The following is a 21766-nucleotide window of genomic DNA, read 5'->3' on the forward strand; positions in this document are numbered from 1 at the left end:
ACAACAACAACAACAACAACAGCGGTATCAACAACAACAACAGCTGCCACTCGAGGCTTGCATAGCTATGAGAGCCGTTTGTGTCACCGCTGGCCATCGTCTTCGATTCGCTCGCGGATAGTGGAGGCCACTGGAGCTTTGCAACGCCCACATCTAGATGGGGAACTCTTTTCTTTGGAACTGCGTATTCTTTGGGTCTGTCGGTAAAGCCACGTAGATTTAAGTGAAAGCTTTAAGTCTTTAGAAACTGCTTTGTGTGTTTTTTAGTTTTGTTTTGCTGGCCTCTACCGCGACCTCCGATTCGCACGCTTGACTATGTACGGTGCGAAAGAAGTTCGACATCCAAACGATACATGCTCGGAAGTTTAATTCCAATGCCGATGGTCTCCCACCCCGCTGTCAACCCCCCTGTTGCGAGCAAAGTCCACCCACGCGTCATCGGTCATGGGTGTGGGTGTGGGGTGCGGGGGGGGGAGGTCGTTTGACCATACTTCACCACGCTGGCGAGTGCGGGTTTAGTGAACAAAAACAAAATCGCCGCTGACTTTGTGAGCCACGGCCGAGAATCGAACGTAGCCATCAAGGTTCGCTGGGGGGGGGGGGGTGGGGGGGGTCGTTCTCGTGATGTCACCACCGCTTCGCCAGCCGCGACATCGGCTCACGTACGGTGCGAAAGAAGCTCAGAGCATAAATGCGCCGTCGCGACACACGCCGGAAGACCCGTGAACTGCTGGACATCTGTGAAATAGAGCTTTGTAGCTCATCGGATTCCTCCAGTATGAATACATATTCTGATTGCGTACAGAGTCGCTTGCCCACTCGACAGCCACGAGACTTGCACATTGACCAAACATCACGTGACCACGACGTCTACGATGTCATCTTACTCCCGTTACGGGGGTGGAGGGAGGGGGGGCGGGGGGGGGGGCGACCTCCCATCCACACGCTCCATTCCAATTTCTTATAGTCAAGCAAAACAAAAAGATGTTGGTAAGATATTTAACACGAGTGGTAGTTAAAGCTAAACTTTTATTAAATCCGTTATATTAAGTTCACTTGCTTGCTTGCTTGCGCGCTTACGACCGTGCAAATCTTTCGGTCGTTTTTTAACCCACTTCCCGTGATCCAATCGAGCTGACATTTTGCACACAGACTCGTTGTGCGTGACAATTTATTTTCGTGAAATGTTTTTTTTCTAAATTTTACACTTTTTAGGAAAAAATAAATTATATTTAATTACCAATTGCTTAATGGTGGCAGGCAATCATCTGACCCATAAGTGGCAGCCATCTCAAACCAGAGGACGAGAGGACTCTAGCCGCCACGCATATAAAGGATTTATAGTGAAAAACTTTGTTTTTACGGGTTATTTTTTTTTATTTTCACTGATCTGTGTTTCTCGTTTTCAGAAGCGACCTGGCCACGAGTGATAGCTCAACCAAGTGGATTATCGCGTGAAGCGGCCGACAACTGTAAACGCGTGATGTTGATTCTAAACTTGGAGGGAGCAAAACCGGAGAACCGGCGTAAATATCCACGCGACCAAGCAGAGAGAGAGAGAGACGCAGACTCCAGATATGCAGCGGGCATCATGATCGAGATGGAACCCGCGACCTCCTGCATATCAGGCGAGGTAGTTAACAGCTCGCCACGCTCGGCGCAAAATTAATTGTGCATTATCCGTGGCAAGCAGCCTCTCCTCTTGGGCACAACCACCACCACACGGGGAGCGGCTTGTGGTCGGGGGACAGAGCAGAATGCGCGATAGTCAGACAGGAGAAGATGACGACGTTACCGGTTGTATTTTTCACCTGATGACGGCTGCTTGCGTTGTGGCCGAAACGTCGTGAGAATTATTTTCTTATGTTTTATTTTTATTATTTCATTATTTCCATTCTACGTGACTTTACCGAAAGAACCAAGAAGATGTTACCGGTTGTGTTTGAGTGTTTAACACATGTTTCAAGTCTAGTTCACATTGGTTTGTTTCGTGACCCTGCCTCGGTCCACGTAGCCCCCACCCCACACCACCCACTTTGTCTGTAGCCCCCCCCCCGCCCAACACACCGCTCCCTTCCTGTAAACAAGATCACGTTCCGAGCCTGTGCCGTTTGCTTCGTGAGCACTACTTCTCTTGTGCAATTCTTTGGTTTTGTTTTCAAACGTCGCCGAACCTTCCGCAATATTTACACTATGAGATCTCTTTTACCAGTGGCAAAATATAGTAGTAGGTCTTTACCCTTTTAAATTGGTACAAAACTGACACCTTAATTCAAGACATCATGTTTGCAATGACCACAAGACAAGTAGTCAAAAAAGCAAACAAAAAGAGGCAACTCTGATAATGATAATAAAAGGACAGTGCATATTATTATCATTATCAGAGTTGCTTCTTTTTGTTTGCTTTTTCGACTGCTTGTGTTGTGGTCATTGCAAACATGATGCCTTGAATAAAGTTGTCAGTTTTGTACCAGTTGAAAAGGGTAAAGACCTACTATTATATTCCGCAATATTTGCCCCAGAGACTTGTTTGCCCGACGCAGCAGCGGCAGCCGTGTTCCCATCGCGTCCTGGATTGCCGCGGCACACGTGAATTCGTTCGTCGTGGGCAATACTTATTCAGACATTTCATTCCCGGAGCTCAGACGCGGACAGCCCAGGCTACATAGTGGCGGGCCCTGGTTTGGTAACCGCGGCCTGTTGAACGCTCAACAACTTTGAAGGCTTGCCACTCGACTCTCTTTCATTATATGCGGCCATCCGCATAATCTGAGCGACTTCGCCCGATGACGTATCAATAGTGGCTCACTCGAGGAGTGAGATAATTCGCATCTTTTAATTGGGGAACGCGTTACAAAAAAATTATTCAACCCCCTATCGACCCATTGCACCTTTGCCACGCCTACTTTGCTATTCACAGTACATGTAAGACCTCAATATGTCCTGCAGAAGGCCCAGCTGTCCGAAACGTCTAGGTCTTCTATTGCGCTCAATGACCGTATTATTTCCTCGGATTGTACACGCTGACAAAACATCTGAACAAGGGTCATGACTCGAAACGTTGCCCATCATTTTTTTCTTCCGTTTCAGATGATAATTTGGCGACGACCATGTTTGTTATGCACTCATACTTTTTAATTACGAGTATTAGCTTGTTTAAACAACATCATCATCATCATCACCACCACCACTCATCATAATCGGGAAGCGATTTGGCTGCTGGTGCATGCTGCTGTGTTGGCAGTGGTGCACAAGCACAAAGAATAACAACAACAACAACAACCCTGCAGCCTATGAAGAAGGCTCATTGCCCGAAACGTCACCTATTAGATATAGTGGCCCAAAAGTCAGGACACATCGGGTTATTATATTTATTTTAACAAATGTTATAAAACTGACTGCCTTTAACATTCATGCACGAATTATATTTTGAAATTATTTGAGGATTTCTTTTTATTATGTGCTGCCTTCTTTAGAATACATAACGAATTAAACTAGCTCGCCACAGTATTTTTCTCCACTTTTTAAATGTCATCTGAAAAGGAAGAAGAATTAAATAGACGCACAAACAATTTTGAACAGATGAAATATCAACTTGACGAATAACCGATTAAAATGTTTAATGTCCGTGTAAAAATGAATGAAATAATCATACGGTGGCGAGATGCTAACTACCTCGCCTGGTATACAGGAGGTCGTAGGCTCGATCCCGACCCTGACGCATGTCTATTTGGAGTTTGCGTGTTTCTCTCGCCGTGGCCGCGTGGATTTTTTTTGTATCCCTGATCTTCCGGGGTTTCGCACCCCCCCCCCCCACACATTGATCATCAACATCACGCGTTTTAGAGCGGTGCTTGCTACCATCTGCTGCAGCCTCGCAACCCTTTGGTTCTCAGTCGTAAACAAAGTATCCTGTTGATAAATAAACACATTTGATGAAACAAAGTAGTTGTATTTACGTGTCCGTGCCGAACATGCGTTTTCGATTATTTACCTTCTACAAAAAAATCTGGTAATGTCCCACACCCCCAGAAAGGGCATCTCACACGCCATGCACACCCGATTAAGAAGAAGCACCACTGGTTTAGAGGATGTGGCTGCCATAAATGTTTACACGGTGATGATGATAAGCCACTTCGTTGAGCTATCATTTGTGGACAGGCCGCTTCTGAAACACACATGCTTCCTTTTTGTTATCCTTTCACCCCGCACCCCTGATTAGCACGGTGCGAAAGACTGTCAACATACATTCAGACAAAAATAGCTATTTAGCTCAGAGGGGCCTTACCAGGTTAACATTTTCTTTTTTGGTTCAATGTTCACCAGCACTGCGCTACACGTTGCTTGCGTGGTACATGTCAAGGCAGTGCTATTGACGAATGTGTCGAAGGTAGCTCGATGGTTTTGCTGTTGTTCTTACGTTAACATTTGGGGGAAGGAAGCTGTACGACCACCCGCTATGGAACACACACACCCACCTCGTATCTCGCACATCACGAGATTGCAACTTAAACGACAAATAAGCCACTTTCTTTTTTTTTAGTGCAAACAAAAAGGCATTAGTGACCACAAAGCAACTTTCACCGTTCGATTTTTCCACACGTGTGTGTGTTTATACATACACACACACACGCGCGCGCGTCTTTGGAGAGCACACCCTGCCTTGAATCTCAATGTAAATGAAACCCTGTACGGTACGAACAGCCGCGCCGACGCCTCCTTGTATCGCGAGGAGGAGAAGGAGGGGATAGGAATTCGTGAGCGCTAAACCGCAGCGTGGACGCAATTACAGCCTCGAATATTCATTCACACGCGCGCGTACACGCACACACACATATTCATATACAAAAGACAAAGATACCCTGTATAGGCTTCGGCTGGGTGCTGGGCCAAGTGCTGTTAGCGAGCACCTATGAAGGCCGGCACGCGAGAGGGTGGGTTGGCTAACACCACGCCGGCCGCCTTTGTCTCCCCAGTGCTGATGTTTAATACACGCCCGCACCAAGTACAAATTTGAGGCCGAGTCGACCTAGGGGAGGCCCAGGACCGGTTAAGATAATCGGCAGGTTCGTAGCGCAGCGCGCTAACCGCTACACTACCACTCCCCACACATATACATACATGCACACACACACATACATGTACACACACGCACACATATACATACATGCACACACACACACACTCGAAGACAAAGATTCCCGCGAGCGGGACCGATGAAGACCGACACAGCACAAGGAGCTGGTGGGGTGACCAGCACCGCGCCCGGCCGCCTTTGTCTCCCTAATGCTGATGTCTTTTTTGTTATTTATTTTGCACGCAGCACCAGATTACTCATTTAAGACTCAGTCGAGGTTGAGATAATCCTCGCAGTTGTTGCATGTGAACTGGAGTCGAACTCGGGTCGCCGAGTTCGTTGTGCATCGCACTAACCACAACTACGCCGCTTCCCATCATACACAACAGAGTCGCGCGCACACACACAAAGACAAAGATCCCCCGTATAGCCTTAACAGACTGTTGGGGCAAGTGCTGTTAGCGAGTAGCACCTATGAAGGCCGGCACGGCACACGAGGGGGTGGGTGGCCAACACCGCGCCCGGTCACCTTTGTCTCCCCAGTGGCGATGTTTACACACCGCACCAGGTACTCATTTGAGGCTGAGTCGACCTAGGGGAGGCCCAGGACCGGTTAAGATACTCGTAACCGGTGTTGGCCGCGAGCGGGAATCGAACCCGGGTGGCCAGGTTCGTAGCGCAGCGCGCTAACCACTACACCACCGCTCCCCACAACAGAGTCGCACACACACACACGCACACACGCGCACACACACGCGCACACACACACGCACACACACACGCACACACACACGCGCACACACACACACACACGCACACACACACGCGCACACACACACACACGCGCACACACGCGCACACACACGCGCACACACACACGCGCACACACGCGCACACACACGCACACACACACGCACGCACACACACACGCGCACACACACGCACACACACGCACACACACGCACGCACACACACACGCACACACAGACGCGCACACACACACGCACACACACACGCGCACACACACAAAAGCACGCGCACACACACATACGCGCACACACGCACACACACACACGCACACACACACGCACACACACACGCGCACACACACAAAAACACACACACACAAACACGCGCACACACGCGCACACACACGCGCACACACGCATACGCACACACACACACGCACACACACACACGCAAGCAACCACGTGCGAACGCTTACGCACGAAGACAAAGACGAACACGCGCGTTCTCTTTCCCTGAATAACAACTATGCGTCACGGCGTCCATCATCATCATCATCATCGTCGGGACGATAAAACTACCCCTGGACAGGTACTCAAGTCTTATACCCCACACATCGCAGCTGAGGATTTATCCTGTGGGGCGATACCAACGACATTTGCGTATCTTACCTATATGATTAATCTCACCTATATGAATATATTAACGCACAATAGTATTTATATATTACCATTAATCACATAAATAGCGAGCTTCTTAATAGCTCGGCGTGGGCACCATCCGAGTCATTGTTTTATTTTAATTACAACGTTTATTTCTCACAACTCTTTGATTTTTTAAATCTAACAACCACACACACGCGCATATGTCTGCGCGCGTCCGTCGGTGTACACGGACAATTATTGATGGTACGGAATTGTAAACATACGAGGATTTTTTTTTTCATTCACTTGACGAGGCAGAGACAGCGAGAGAGACAGAGCGCTTGCCGCCACGGGAGATCGTGCGCACAGACGGAGGCATTTGCAGACATTCTTGTTGGCGTTACACGTAAATGTATAACCTAGCAGGATCAATAGCAATCAACAACAGCAATCACAAATGCAACGCACAGCGATGAACACGAAAATTGTTTGAATATTGCCTGCAAATGAATGCGAAGGAGTGCAAAGCTTTTCATGTGGTGATTGGACCGACTTGAAAGAAAAAAAAATCAGATTCACCGGCCGTGTGCGATTGTACTGGTCGATCGGAACTTTATTTTTCCTTGTTGGCTGTAAACTTTGCCAGCAATTTGGTGCAAATCGTGTTGACGCCCACCACCGATTTTAACATTGATATTGAACTCGTGTTTCCGCCGTTTCGTCAACATGTGTGCCTGGCCTCGAGATGGGTCTACAGAGAGATGGGGAGAAGGAGACGGCGCGCGGGCACGAAGACATTGCGACACTAAGCCGCAGACACCGACACTGCGAGATGGACAGACGCACGACACGGGAGATTGCAGAGGTGGAGACGTCGAGACGGAGACACGGAGTGGAGGGAGTTCCTGAGGCAGGCAGAGACATGAGACAGCTACGGAAAGTGACGCGTGGAGACAAGACGCAACAGACGGACGCACGGAGACACAGACACGGAGACAATTGAGAGACGCAGAAAAAAAAGGGAGACACAGGGAGCCAAGCGTGCGGATAGAGAGACGTGGAAACGTAAACAATAAAACCGGCGAATTTCACTGCAACACTCGTTGGTTCTTTCGGTAAAGTCACGTAGGTAGAAACATTTAATAAAACACATTTTTTTTTATTTTAATAGATATTTGTGATGTATTATTATTTTTTTTATACCCACGTGACTTTACCGAAAGAACCAAAGAGTATGGATTCCTGCAGTCACGCAAGCTTCAAACCGAGATCCACTCCGACACAGAAACCTTTCCCGCGAAGTCCGCAGAATCTCCCCTCCAGCGTCTCTTCTCTACGGCCCAGCCCAACTCACGGCGACACGTCATAATCGTCATCATCACGATCATCATCATCATCAGGGCGATGACGATGATCGTCGTCGTCGTCAGCATCATCATCATCAGCAGCAACTGCGGCCGAGTCTGTCTCAGCAGGCGAGTTCGACCCGCTCCCGAGAGCCGACGGCCTCTCACGGACCCCGACTCCGACTCCCATCGCGACCCCCGCCGCCGAGACGCCGACGACGCCGACCTCGGCGTCGCCTTCTCCGGCGAGCGCGGCGGAGAGCTCCTTTCCGGCGGGGTCGCGTCCCTCCCGCTCACGCTTTTTCTGCTTCATGCGTCGGTTCTGGAACCAGATCTTGATCTGGGTCTCGTTCAGTTGCAGCGCGGCGGCGATCTCGACGCGTCGCGCGCGCGTCAGGTACTTGCTGAAGTGGAACTCCTTCTCCAGCTCGGTCAGCTGCTTCGTGCTGAAGTTGGTGCGCTGCTGCTGCTGTTGCTGCTGGTGGTGCTGAGCGCTGCTACTGCCGCTGTTGCCACCGCTGAAGGCGCCCTGTTGGTGGAAGCAGTCCAGCTCGGCGCTCCTTGCTGGTGCACACAACGACAAAGACAAAGATCCCCCCCCCCGTATAGCCTTAGCAGACTGTAGGGGCAAGTGCTGTTAGCGTGCGCCTTTGAAGGCCGGGACGGTACACGAGGGGGGTGGGTGGCCAGCACCACGCCCCGGCCGTCTTTGTCTCCCCAGTGGCGATGTTTAACACACCGCACCAGGTACTCGTTTGAGGCTGAGTCGACCTAGGGGAGGCCCAGGACCGGTTCAGATAATCGTCACTGGTGTTGGCCGTGAGCGGGAATCGAACTCGGGTAGCCGAGAACGACTCAGAGAGAGAGAGAGAGAGAGGATGACTCAGAGAGAAGGGACGACTCAGAGAGAGAGAGAAGGGATGACTCAGAGAGAGAGAGATCGAGAGAGAGGATGACTCAGAGAGAAGGGACGACTCAGAGAGAGCGAGAGAGAGAGAGGGTAACTCAGAGAGAAGGGACGACTCAGAGAGAGAGAACGGACGACTCAGAGAGAAGGGACGACTCAGAGAGAGCGAGAGAGAGAGAGAGGGTGACTCAGAGAGGAGGACGACTCAGAGGTGCCAGCAGTAGGAGCCACAGACGAGCGAGTGAGGCAGCAGGAGCCACGCGATGCTGAACCGGCGCTACCAGCAATTGCCCAGGATCTGCGGTCCTCTATATATTAAGGTGCTGTCGGCCAATTAATGAGTGATTACACGTGACAGAAAAGCGGAGCGCCCAGAAAACAAACCCGATGTATTGTGTGTGTGGGTAAGGACGACAAACTACACCCACGCAAAATCAGATTAAAATGAATTAGTTTTCAATCTAGATTTTAAAGTGCACAGCTCCAATGGCAGACGCGCAAAGACGGTCACGACTTCATGAAGTGACCATCTTTGTTCGATGGCTAGCCAAATCTCCCTCCATGTGCTGCATACATGGAACTCATATATACACATAACCATCACTGTCACATACAATACGTGTAAATGCTCGCACTGACGGCACGCTATGATTGTATGCATATATATATAAACAACTCAACACATTACTCAATAACACTGTGGATTTAAAAGGAAAAGTATAGGCGACGTTTCGGTCAATGGCCCTTCTGCTGTTCCTTGTTGCGTCCCATGCGTTCGATCGCCGCGAGGCACCAAGAGGGAGCGGTGGCGCTGCGGTTAGCGACACGTGCGCTGCAATGACCGGCGACCTGGCTTCGATCCCTAGCAAAAGCGAACGTCGCTGGCGTGTCAACATGTGACGCGGGTCAATTTTGCACGAATTCATATTCTAATGGTTCTTTCGGTGAAAATCACGTACGTCGAAAAATCATCATAAAAAATGAAAATAAAGTGATTACAAATATCACGACGTTTCGATCGCAACACAAGCGGTCGTCATCAGGAACAATGGGAAAGCTCAAACCAACGCCAGTGACCGGCGTGGTGAAGTATGGTTACATCACGCGCGTGGTCATCCAGCAGTGGATGACAACGGCTGTGAATGCTGTAACAATAATAACAACAACAACAATGCACTATTGTTACAATGCACTGGTTTTAACGTGCACGGCGATACGAGTTGTTGAATGTAGCCGGCATGCTAAGGCACACACACACACACGTATATACATAGCAAATAAAGTCATATATCTAGTATATCAACACGAAATCGGGTTTCCATCTCAATGTTTCTTGCGGACCGAGTGGTGAATCGAAAATAAGTCTCGGCGTGTTGACGCATCAGCGTACGTTCTTACAGGAACGAGTACACTCATGGGCAATGCATCTAGCTCGCATCACAAGGCGTCTTCTACAGACTAACTCCTGGTGCAATACAGCACATGACAATAGGTAAGTAGCCATACTCACAATACGTTTTATTCTATATCGACGTAGGGGGTCCATCTCTGCATCGTGTGTACTGTATGTACGTTGAACTTCTTTCGCACCGTACGTAGCCAAACGTGATAATCGGAGGTGCGGTGAAAGGACAACGACCACAACACAACAACAACAAGAACAATAAAAAAACAGATCTGAAAGAAATTGAGTTTTCAATATCGATTTAAAAAGTGCACAGATCCGGTGGCTTCGTTATAAAATCCAGTGGCGTTGACGACTTGACGGGCGGGTCCCTCGTGGGGTGGGGATAGACGTTTCGCGCTAGTGCCTCTCCACACACGTGGCTAACAAACACGACTCGTTGTCAATTCATGCGGCTGAGCACAAGTTTCGTCAAATATAACCCCCCCCCCCACAGTGGCAGAAGAACCCTCCTGAATAAAATAGATCGTAATAATTATTATATTGTTTTACGATGTACGCGCCGTATCAATTCGAAGCACTATCGACAAGAAGTAAAATACGTATTTTGATTTGAAGCTTTCGTGACTGCAGGAATCCCTACGCTTTGCTTCTTTCAGTAAAGTCGCGTTCTAACGACGTGACTTTACCGAAAGAACCAACATGTATAAAATAAGTATTGTAAGTAAGAATAATAATCATTATTTTAAAATTATATAACTGAGTTAAAACACACGCTCGCGCCGTTGAATAGACGATGGGAGGTTCGCTGTTGTAATTCGCACTGCATAGCAAGGCCGTAAAATGTCCCCCCCAATATATTGCTATAAAATAGATTTCTGTTTATAAGATTGTGGTGATGGTTGCACTTTATTAATCCCTAATCTCTGCCATTACATACAATGAAACAGAGCAATGTAATACAATACACTAGTAGACATTATTGTAAAAAATAAATAAAAAGTCCATCCTATGTGTTAGTGCATTTTTTTCATATTTTAGGCAGGAAATGGCAGGAAATGAGTTTTCTAATTTAGATTTTTTTTTCTGGGGGGGAGACGCCCAGACCCCCTGGAAGATTTGGTCCCTCCCAATGTTGCACAGTGTTGTCCGTCAGCATTTCAGGCATATCATGACATGCAGAGCGGTGGCGCAATGGTTAGCGCACTGAACCCGTGCAAAATATTACAGTTATATTAAACAATTAAAACTAAACTCGATAAAGTATTGTTGTTAAAACCCTCACGGTCTTCGTCATTAAAACTCTTCTTACACACGATAAATATTTCTACCGGAATAGGATGACGTTTCGGGCAATGACCCTTCACACCAAGACAAATAAACCCCCGTCCAGCATTCATCAGACAAGTGTTGTTAGCGAGAAGCCCCTATGAATGCTGACACGGGACACGAGGAAGTGGTGTGGCGGACACCACGCCCGGCCGCCTTTGTCCCCCCAGTTCTGATGTCTACACGCCACACAAGGTACTTATTTGAGGCTGAGTCGACCTAGGGGACGTCACACACTCATTGGCATACCCACACGCTACGTGCGCTTCTGCTAGGCCACGTGTCAGCGCGTTGTTGGCCTAATGCAATTGTGGCGTAAACGCGACAATCTTTCCACCATCGTCACCAATATTGGGGGAGGACTTGTATAAATGTGTCGTTAAAACCCGCCACCACCCGACACAGCCAACTAGTAAGGGTTGTCACGTAAACAGAACGTGGCCAATTCGCACGAGTAGAGCACCACCGCTGTGTGTTGGAGAGCCAAACCACAACATTCACAATCTTGAGTACGACGTTTCGCCAGTAATTCCAACTAGCTTCATCAGGCGACAGCCAGATTTGTGTGTGCTGTACTAGTGACGAATTGGCCACGTTCTGTTTACGTGGCAACCCTTACTTACTGGCAAATGAGGTTTCCATAGTGTAGATGCTTGCCCCGAGCTCTCATACTCTGATGGTGCATTGTCTTTGAGTTGTGCGCCTTTTGGCGTCATCTGGTCCAACCCATGTGAGACTAGGCTCTAAGGAAAGCTGTCTCGGGTGTGGACCAATCAACTTCAAGGACAGTGCACATTATCAGAGTTATGTTCTTTTGTTTGTATTATGGCTGCAGGTATTGCGGTCTATGCAAACATGACTCCTTGTAAAAAGGTGTCAGTTTTGTTGCCAGATAGAAGGGTAAAAAACCAATTATCAAAAAAACCCTCTATTATGGATGATTTTGGGGGGGGGGGGGGGGTGGCGTTGGTGGGGGCTGGCTGACAGACCGGGGAATCGCCCAAGCGATGCAATGTGTCCCAGCCGTTTCACGGACGTGTGAATCTGGCTCCTGCAGGAACCGGTCCCAGGGTTTTGCCTGCTTGGGGCAAACAAACAGAAGTGATGTTGCGAGGCGTGAGACCGTGGGGAGATTCGTCGACCGACGGTTATCAAAAAACAACATGCGGAGCGAGACCTCTTTTTGGGATGTCTGCTCATTCGCGTGGAATTCGTTAACTGCTAAAAAATAAATCGGCCACTTCAGTTTTGCCAAACTTCCACCGAGACGGGGGTCTTTGAGATAAAACAAAACGCACAACAACAACAATCGCTCCGAAGCGAAGGGGACAAAGTGTTGATTCAACTCCTTCCCATCTGTCTCCTACAACCTCATAAACCCTCGCAATCGTCGCCAGCAAGCATCGGAGCCGTTCTTCGGCGTTCGTCTAAGCAAGACTTGCGCTGCTGACGAGACCCTGCAGGGATGTCAAACAACGGCCCATGGACACAGCCCGTATTGAGTGCATTGACAACAATGCTGGGCATGGAAACATCAACAACAACAACGACGACAACAACATCACTTCCAGAAAGTCGTACGGCTGCTGTGATGCATAACCAAAATAAACGGTGCTATTATTACACGAGTTATTTTTTTTCACGTACAGATTACAGATATGGGGGAGGAGGGAAGGAAGGAGGCGTTTGTGTCGCCCGATTGTTAATTTCGAACATGAACGCCGATCGCCATCGAGCCGGCAAAAACCCTCGCTAGCGACCAGCGGCGAGTCAGCACAGCGAACGGAGGGGGGCCGAGGGTGAGAGGGTGGGGGGTGGTGGTGGGGGGGTGGTGGGGGGGTGGTGGTGGTGGTGGTGGGGGGGGTGGTGGTGGTGGTGGGGGGGCTGCAACGATCCACGGCGCTCGTCACAGCCTCGGGGCAGGGAACGCACGCAGATGAGTCACAGCGCGCTCGCTCGCCGTGCCAAGAAGACAATTCCTCTGATGTGCACGCACGTGTGTGTCTGTGCGTGTCTGTGTGTGTGTGTCTGTGTGTGTGTCTGTGTGTGTGTCTGTGTGTGTGTGTGTCTGTGTGTGTGTCTGTGCTCGCTAACAGCACTTGCCCCTACAGTCTGTTAAGGCTATACGGACAAACGGAAAGATGGTTATGCATATGTGCAATATTGTTAGTAATACAGTCTGAAAAAAATCAACTTATTAGCTCATCGGATTCCTCTAGTATAAATAAATATTCTGATTCTGAAAAAGTGCCGACATCAAATATCTCAAAGCGCCGAACAAGGCAGAGCAGCAGACACTCCTCGTGACAATAACTCGTGAAAACAAAAACGAAGTAACGGTAAAGTAATAAAATACTACACTACACACACAATTACAGATATATTTATCCAATTATCATTATCCACGGTCAGCCGTGATCAGTCCACTGCTGGATGAAGGCTTCCCCCAAAGTTTAAACCTTCGCCATCTCTCACGGTCGTGCGGTTCTGGAATGTGACAATTCCCCTACGAGCTCGACAATTTCATGGCTCCATCTCCCTCCAGAACGTCCCCCTCCCTCCCTCCATCTCTCTCGCTCTCTCCATGCGTGTCTGCCTGTGTCATTTCTATGTCTGTGTTCCCTTGGTGCGTGTCACGCTCGGTGTGTCTTTGTGTGTGTCTCTCTCTGCACGTGTGTCTGACTGTGCTGTTTCCGTGTCCGTGTTGTATCATTCATTCTTACCTGATGATGGTGGCTTGTGTTGCAACCGAAACGTCGTGTTCTATCATAGTTCGATTTTGTTTTCTGCGTGACTTTACCCAAAGAACCAAAGAGTAATTCCTGCGGTCACGAAAGCTTCGAATTTAAGTTTGTGTTTTGTTATTTTTCTTTGTTTTTTTTTTCGGTTAAGTCACGTCTAAAAATAATGTTCATAGGTGCTCGCGTTTCGTATCGGAATCGCCTCCAGTGCTGTTGCTGCTAGCGGCAATACAAGTTGTCTAAAAGTCAAAAGTCTCTCTCTCCATCTCTCCCTCCCTCCATCTCTCTCTCGCTCTGCAAGGCAACACGCGGGGCCCTTAATTACCACTCCACACGGGTTAGACACCCCGACACAACACCCCACACACACCCACCCCCCCGTGCCACCCCTAACCCACCCACGGCCCCTGTTACGAGCAAGCGGAATAAATTATTAGCAAGCATTGAGCTCACGTCACAGTGGCTGATATATCGTGCGCCTTAAATGCTGCTCGATCGTTATACATAATCATAAATCGATGTGAGCTCGCATCCTCTAAACAGCACCCCCCCCCCCCCACGCTATGATCAGTGACAATTATTTGCGGGAAATGGGGGGCAGGGGGGTGGGAAGGGGGGGTAGGTGACGAAGATGCGTTCTTGCCTCTGTGTTGTACCGCTAAGGCACCACCCCCCCCCCCCGTGTAAATAACGGATGTTGTACTGTACTCCCGTGGGCTCCATTAGCGCGTCGTGGCAGGCATTTTCGTTGGGCGCAAACGAGGCGGCGTGTATAGGCAGACGGGCAGCAGCACGGACGCAGTGGGACGAAGAGAGTGTCCACAGAGACGGCACGGATGGACAGAGTCAAGTTGTCGTGGTGGTGGTGGTCGGGCGGTGACGAGCACACGGTGCAGGAGAGGGATGGACGGACGCTGCGTTGAAATTATATTTCTTTAGCAATTGCCTTTGTGTGTGTGGTGTTTAGTTTGGTGTTGGCCTTCCGCCCTCCCACCCGCACCTTCGATTAGCACGTGTGGCTACGTAGGTTGCGAAAGAAGTTCAGCGTGCATGCACAGAGACAGTCGTAAGGTTATCTTCCCGTCTGACAAATAGTCGGCAGACAGACATCTACATATATAGATGGACGGACAAAGGGATATAGTTGGAGACTCATAATTAGATGTATATTTGTTTCATAGATACTACGTATGTAATAGACACATAGTCACAACAATTACTAGACAGATACATACATAGATAAGTTAGCCAGAAGACAGCCTAGCTAGCTATCAGACATGAACACAAACATGCACATGGATCGACATAAACATATATCAACATTGACACTGCACTGTTAGATAGACAATTACGCGGTTAGTTAGGTGGGTAAGAGTTAGACGGATTTATGAGCTGTAGAATGAGCTCCAAGCGAGAGGCAGGATATTGTAATAAATGTCTTTTGCAAGGCAGAGAGAGAGAGAGTACGCTGGAAAATGAAGAAGCGAGACGCATCAGACACGGCAGTGGAAGGAAATACTTGGGGGATAATTTTTTCTCTCTCTTAGGAAACGCTAAACCAAAACTTAAACCCATTTATTTCGACAGTGCCGTACATCTCACACTCAAACAGACACACAATGAACGCTGCACCGTGCAGATGATGTTGGTGATGCTGCTGCTGCTGCTGCGTTAGCAGCGGCGCACAATAATAGTTTAACACTAACAACAACAACAATATAAACTCTACACATTCGTCAATAAAAAAAAATTGGCATTTAAATAAAAAATGTGATAGACGACGTTTCGGACCAGCGGGCCTTTTCTTCAGAGCGCACAAACAGAGTGGCCAGACAGAGAAGAGAGAGCGTTGATAGCAAGGGCTGGAGGCTGATATATCCTGGAGGAATCCGATGAGCTATGAAGCTCTTCATCACAGATTCCCAGTTAGAGGCGGGTCCGCGAGTCACGTTGCCACGTAAATAAATAACGATACAAAAGTAAAACAGAGAAACTTAAGCAAGCCACCGAAAAGATAAATAAATAAAAGTGAAGCGTTGAAGCACAATTTAAGACCACCACGGGGATCCCGATGAAAATTACATTTGAAGGGGTTTCAAAGACAAAGATCCCCCGTATAGCCTTGACAGACTGTAGGAGCAAGTGCTGTTAGCGAGCACCAAATGAATGCCGGCACAGAACACGCGAGGGGGCTTAGTGGCAAGCACCACGCCCGACCGCCTTTGTCTCCCCAGTCTCGATGTTTAGACCAGCAGCAGCACCGCCACCATCGGCAGAGAGGGCCACATTCATGAACCAAAGTCCTCGATGCAATCAACTAAAAAGTGACGCCACCAACTCCTCAAGTCGCAAGGTCGTCATTTGACGACCCACTCGCCGTCTGGCCCGTCTGTCTGCGTGCGCGCTACTTTGTATACGAACTCAGGATTGGATTGCGCATTCGATACTCTGAGGTTTTTCGGTGAAGTCACGTAGGAAAAAAAAATTAGAAATAATCATAGAAATAAAATAAAATAATAATACAATCATATTGTTTTATTTCTATTATTATTTTTTGGTGAAGTCACGTAGGTAAAAAATAAAAATAATAGAAATAATAATAGACATAAAATAATATAATAATATTAGAATATTAGAAATAATAATAGAAATAAAATAACATAATAATATTTTTTTATTTCTATTATTTTTATTTTTTACCTACGTGACTTTACCGCAAAACCTAAGAGTTTGAATCCTTGCAGTCACGAAAGCTTCAAATCTAGAATACGCATTCGATCTTGCGTCGTGTTTTTTTAATGAACACAATAACTAGACGAGAAACGTAGTAAACATTCACTTGTAATGATACAAGTTAGAATCACGTCTACTGCTTTGAGCACGTCCCTCTCACTCTAACTTATACATATAGGTATAAAATAAAATATAATATTTACTACACTAATAATAGGTTTTACCATTTATGGAAATAGAACGCGAGTCAAGACGTCCAAACACCAAATAGACACACCTTTAAATCTTGACTTGAAGCTTTCGTGACTGCAGGAATTCATATTATTTTGGGTCTTTCGTTAAAGTCACGTAGAGCAAAAATGTTGTCCCAAAAAAACTACGACGACGTTTCGATCGCGACAGAAGCAATCGTCATCATTGCTTGTGTCGCGATCGAAATAGCGTCGTAGTTTTTTTGTTAATTTGTGTTGTTCTACGTGACTTTTACCCAAAGACCCAAAGAATAGACACACCTTTAGCAAGGCATCTTGTCTGCATTGACCACCACACATGCTTGTGGAAAATCATGCAAGCAACAAAAAAAACTGCTCTGATAATTACACACGCATTGCCTTTGAAACCCAGTGGCTCTCACCAAAGACTAACTTCTGCCTGGACTGGCCTCACCAGTATTAGGATCAGAGTACGCCGCCAAAGAGTGATCAAGTAACCCTATAAACATCTACGAGTAACATATACGAGTGATGCACGCGCGCGCCTTTCGTGAAGGCTCGCAAGCCGCCTTCTATCAACTCGAGGGTCACACTCGAAGAGAGGCGAATTACTCGGTTTACCGATTACGGTGGTGGGGCTGAGGGTGTATACGGTGAACGGTGCATACGGACAGCGTTTGGCACGAATCTCAGAGGGGTTCGAAGCTCCAGGCCGAGCAAGTGAAACGATGGACTATCAGCGTGTCTTTATTCTATTTATTTGTTCGAGGAAGAGGTGGTGGGGGTGCAGGGAACTGGGACGTGGATGTGTGTTGAACTTTGTTCGCACCGTACGTGGCAAACTGGTGCTAATCGGAGGTTGCGGGGAAAGGAGCGCAAACTAACCACACAAAATCTCGGGTTTTGATTGTTTTTCATCGTTCATCAATTTGGCTATAAACGTGCATCGCTGGAGTCCTTTTAACGTCATGAGAATTAAATTGACATCAGTCAGTCACAGGCGGATTCTTTATTTTACATCACACGGCCGCTGAGAGACAGACGCCTGTGGCTTTGGTAAGGCCATCATCCAGTAGTGGATCGTGGATTGGACCAAGGCGGATGAAGATGACGATCTTCGCGATGATGATGATCGTGATGATCAATCATCAGCAGCAGCAGTATCATCACTCGACATCCGGACGAATTGTTAGAATCGTCTAACGAACTCCGCGCATTTGAGGCACGTGGATGGGTCAGGCTCGGGTTAAGTGACGTGTTGCCAACGATGTCGCTGCAATTGTATATCGCATCGATTCCCAATAAAAGTTCGAGATCATTATTTTTCCGTAGAATTGTACGCAGAGGTGTGTTGTTCGGTTCCTGTTGTTTGTGTGCATAATTCACTATTCTTCCAGAAGGAGGTTAGTCGGCCGAAACGTCGGATATGTTGCTGTGTTTGTGCTTGTTGCCAGTGACGTCAAATGATGAACGCACAATTGTAATAATTGCTGCATGCGCATGGTATTGTTGTACGAGGAAGACTGGAAGGTTTCTTTAGAAAACAAAGTTGTTCGCAACATAACCTAATCGCTCTGTTGAAGTCACGTATACAACAACAGATATATTAACGTTAAATACCGGGGGAGTGGGAAGAACACGTTAATTGGAATACAAGCTGCATATTTATGTTTTCAGTTTGTTAAAAAAGATCAAAACTCTTGTTCTTATATACTTTCCAAACACAACTTCTGACAATAATTGTGACCATCAATCGTAATCGCCGCCAGTTACACCTCCATATTGACCGCAAGCGGCAGTGTTGATGTATTTGTTCAATTATCAACTGCTAAAGTTTTATGATTATTATTTCATTAAGTTGGCACTTTCACTTCTGCTGTACTGACGAAGACAGAAATCCCCACGTATAGCTTTCAGAGACTGTTGGGGCAAGTGCTGTTAGCGAGCACCTATTAAGGCCGGCACTTCACACGAGGGGGAGTGGGGTGACCAGCACTACGCCCGGCCGCCTTTGTCTCCTCAGAGGCGATGGGCACACATTGCACAGATACTCATTTGAGGCCGAGTCGACTTGGAGGAGGCCCAGGACTGTCAGATAAGTAATAATCATCACTGCTGTTGACGGGAATCGAACTTGGGTTCGCCGGGCAACGTAGCGCAGCGCGCTAACCACTACACTGCCGCTTCTCTACTGAACACACACACACAGAGACACACAGACACACGCACACACACAGACACTCACACAGGTACACACACACAGACACACACACAGACACACACACACAGACACACACACAGGTACACACAGGTACACACACAGACACACACACAGACACACAGACACACAGAGGTACACACACACAGACACAGAGACACACACACAGAGGTACACATACACAGACACACACAGGTACACACACATACAGACACTCACACTCACACAGGTACACACACACAGAGACACACAGACACACACACTGACACTAACACAGGAACACACACATACACACACATACAGACACACACACAGACACAAACAAACACACACACAGGTACACACACACACACACAGGTACACACAGGTACACACACAGACACACACACAGAGGTACACACACACAGACACACAGACACACAGAGGTACACACACACAGACACAGAGACACACACACAGAGGTACACATACACAGACACACACAGGTACACACACATACAGACACTCACACTCACACAGGTACACACACACAGAGACACACAGACACACACACTGACACTAACACAGGAACACACACATACACACACATACAGACACACACACAGACACAAACAAACACACACACAGGTACACACACACACACACAGGTACACACAGGTACACACACAGACACACACACAGAGGTACACACACACAGACACACAGAGGTACACACACACAGATACAGAGACACACACACAGAGGTACACATACACAGACACACACAGGTACACACACATACAGACACACACACAGGTACACACACACACAGACACACACACAGGTACACGGGCACCTGTTGCACTCCTCCCGAGCGAATCTTCGAATCGCATCATCGACGCACCACCCGATTAATCGAGTTCCAAGTGGGGCGGGTTTCCTTACGCAGATCCACGAAAGCCACAACTACCACCACAGTTTCAGGTCTAGGGTTCAATACCCATACAGATGAGGCTCGCAGACACCCCCCCCCCACCACTCCACTTCAACCTACGACCCCCCCAAGCCCCCCCCCCTCCTCCCCACCACTGCCCACCAAACACACGCTCACCTGTCCTGGGCGGGTTCCGCTTCACCCTCATCCAGTCGAAGGTGTGCGCTGCCCGGCTCCTCGGGGTGGCGTCCCCGGGACTCGCGGGCCCGTGCGCGTCCCCCGCTCGCCTCTCCTCCTGGCCGGGCGACTGAGCCCCGTGGCCTCCGGCGAGCGGGTGGGGCGATGCGTGCGACTCGGCGGCAGCCGTCAGGTCGTGGCCACACAGCAGCAGATGCTGCTGTGCGCGGTGGTGGTGGTGGTGGAAGGAGCCACCGACACCACCGTCGTCGCCACCGTCACCGCCGCAGAATCCACCGGCCACGTGGTTGAGCGTCGCGCTGTTGCTGCTGCTGCTGCTGTACACGGCCGTGGCGTCCGTCTCGTGGGGCCCGAAGAGGCCGAACGCGGCCACGCTGGCGGCCCCCGGCGCGTAGCCGGGGCCAGGGGTGAAGTAGCCGGGCTGTAGCAGGGCGCCAGCGTGCGCAGGGGCATAGGCGGAGGGAGGCGGGGGAGGGGGGCGAGGGGGGCTGGCGGGGCTGGGGCCGCGGCTGGTCGCGTTGAAGCCTTGCGCCGTGTAGCTGCAGGAATCCGCGTGAGCTGACACGGTTAGTTGCGCGTCTCGCTGCTGATGATGATGTTGCTGCTGCTGCTGCTGCTGGTGGTCTTGATGCTGTGCATGGTGATGGAGGCTTTGGTGCTGATGCTGGTGATGATGTGGGTGTTGATGTTGGTGGTGATGATGATGTGGGTGCTGATGACCGCTTTGGCGATGAGGCTGCTGATGTACAAATCGCCCGTCAGCTCCCACGCTCTTCCCCGCGCCGACGGCGCACTGCTGATGCTGCTGCTGCTGCTGATGATGCTGCTGCTGCTGATGATGCAGGGTTCCCAGAACGCACGGCTCGGCGAATGCTCGTGGCCCGTAGCCCCCTGCCTGCTCTCCGCTGCACATTGACGCGAAGTCGAGAAAACTCATGCTTGCATTGTCCATGGGGAACTCCCGACCCGGTCGCCGTTGGACAGCAGCGAAAGTAAGAAGCAGCAGCAGCAACAGCAGAAGCAACAGCAGCAGCAGCAAGAGCAGCTGTTGATGCCTCGAGTCCCCGCTCGAGTGAACGCGGCGCATTTAGGTGCCAAGTGGCGGCACGTGACGTCTGCGAAGGGCCAATGGGGCTCCTCAAGGAGCGGCGTGAGGGCCCCCCCAGAGAGGAGTGAGATGTCGAGCGGGCGAGCGCATCTCCTGTCACACGCGCACGCGCCGAGTGCGTGGGGGTGTGGGTGTGACTGTGTGGGTGGGTGTGTGTCTGTGTGTGTGTGTGAGGATGAGGGGAGCGG

General features: G+C 49.1%; 1 protein-coding gene across 1 annotated transcript; it reads right to left on the reverse strand.

Annotated features, from left to right (window-relative positions):
- Positions 1 to 7273: 7273 nt before the first annotated feature.
- Positions 7274 to 21422, reverse strand: LOC144933390 (uncharacterized). Its single transcript, XM_078858541.1, has 4 exons — positions 21331 to 21422; positions 20450 to 21009; positions 7983 to 8378; positions 7274 to 7293 (listed from the first exon to the last, which is right to left on the reverse strand). Exons 1-4 carry the CDS (start codon positions 21420 to 21422, stop codon positions 7274 to 7276), a joined length of 1068 nt encoding a protein of 355 aa, XP_078714667.1.
- Between the last annotated feature and the right edge of the window lie 344 nt (positions 21423 to 21766).

This window comes from Lampetra fluviatilis, chromosome 1 (genome assembly GCF_964198595.1).
Source record: "Lampetra fluviatilis chromosome 1, kcLamFluv1.1, whole genome shotgun sequence".
In the NCBI taxonomy this organism is placed as follows: Eukaryota; Metazoa; Chordata; class Hyperoartia; order Petromyzontiformes; family Petromyzontidae; genus Lampetra; species Lampetra fluviatilis.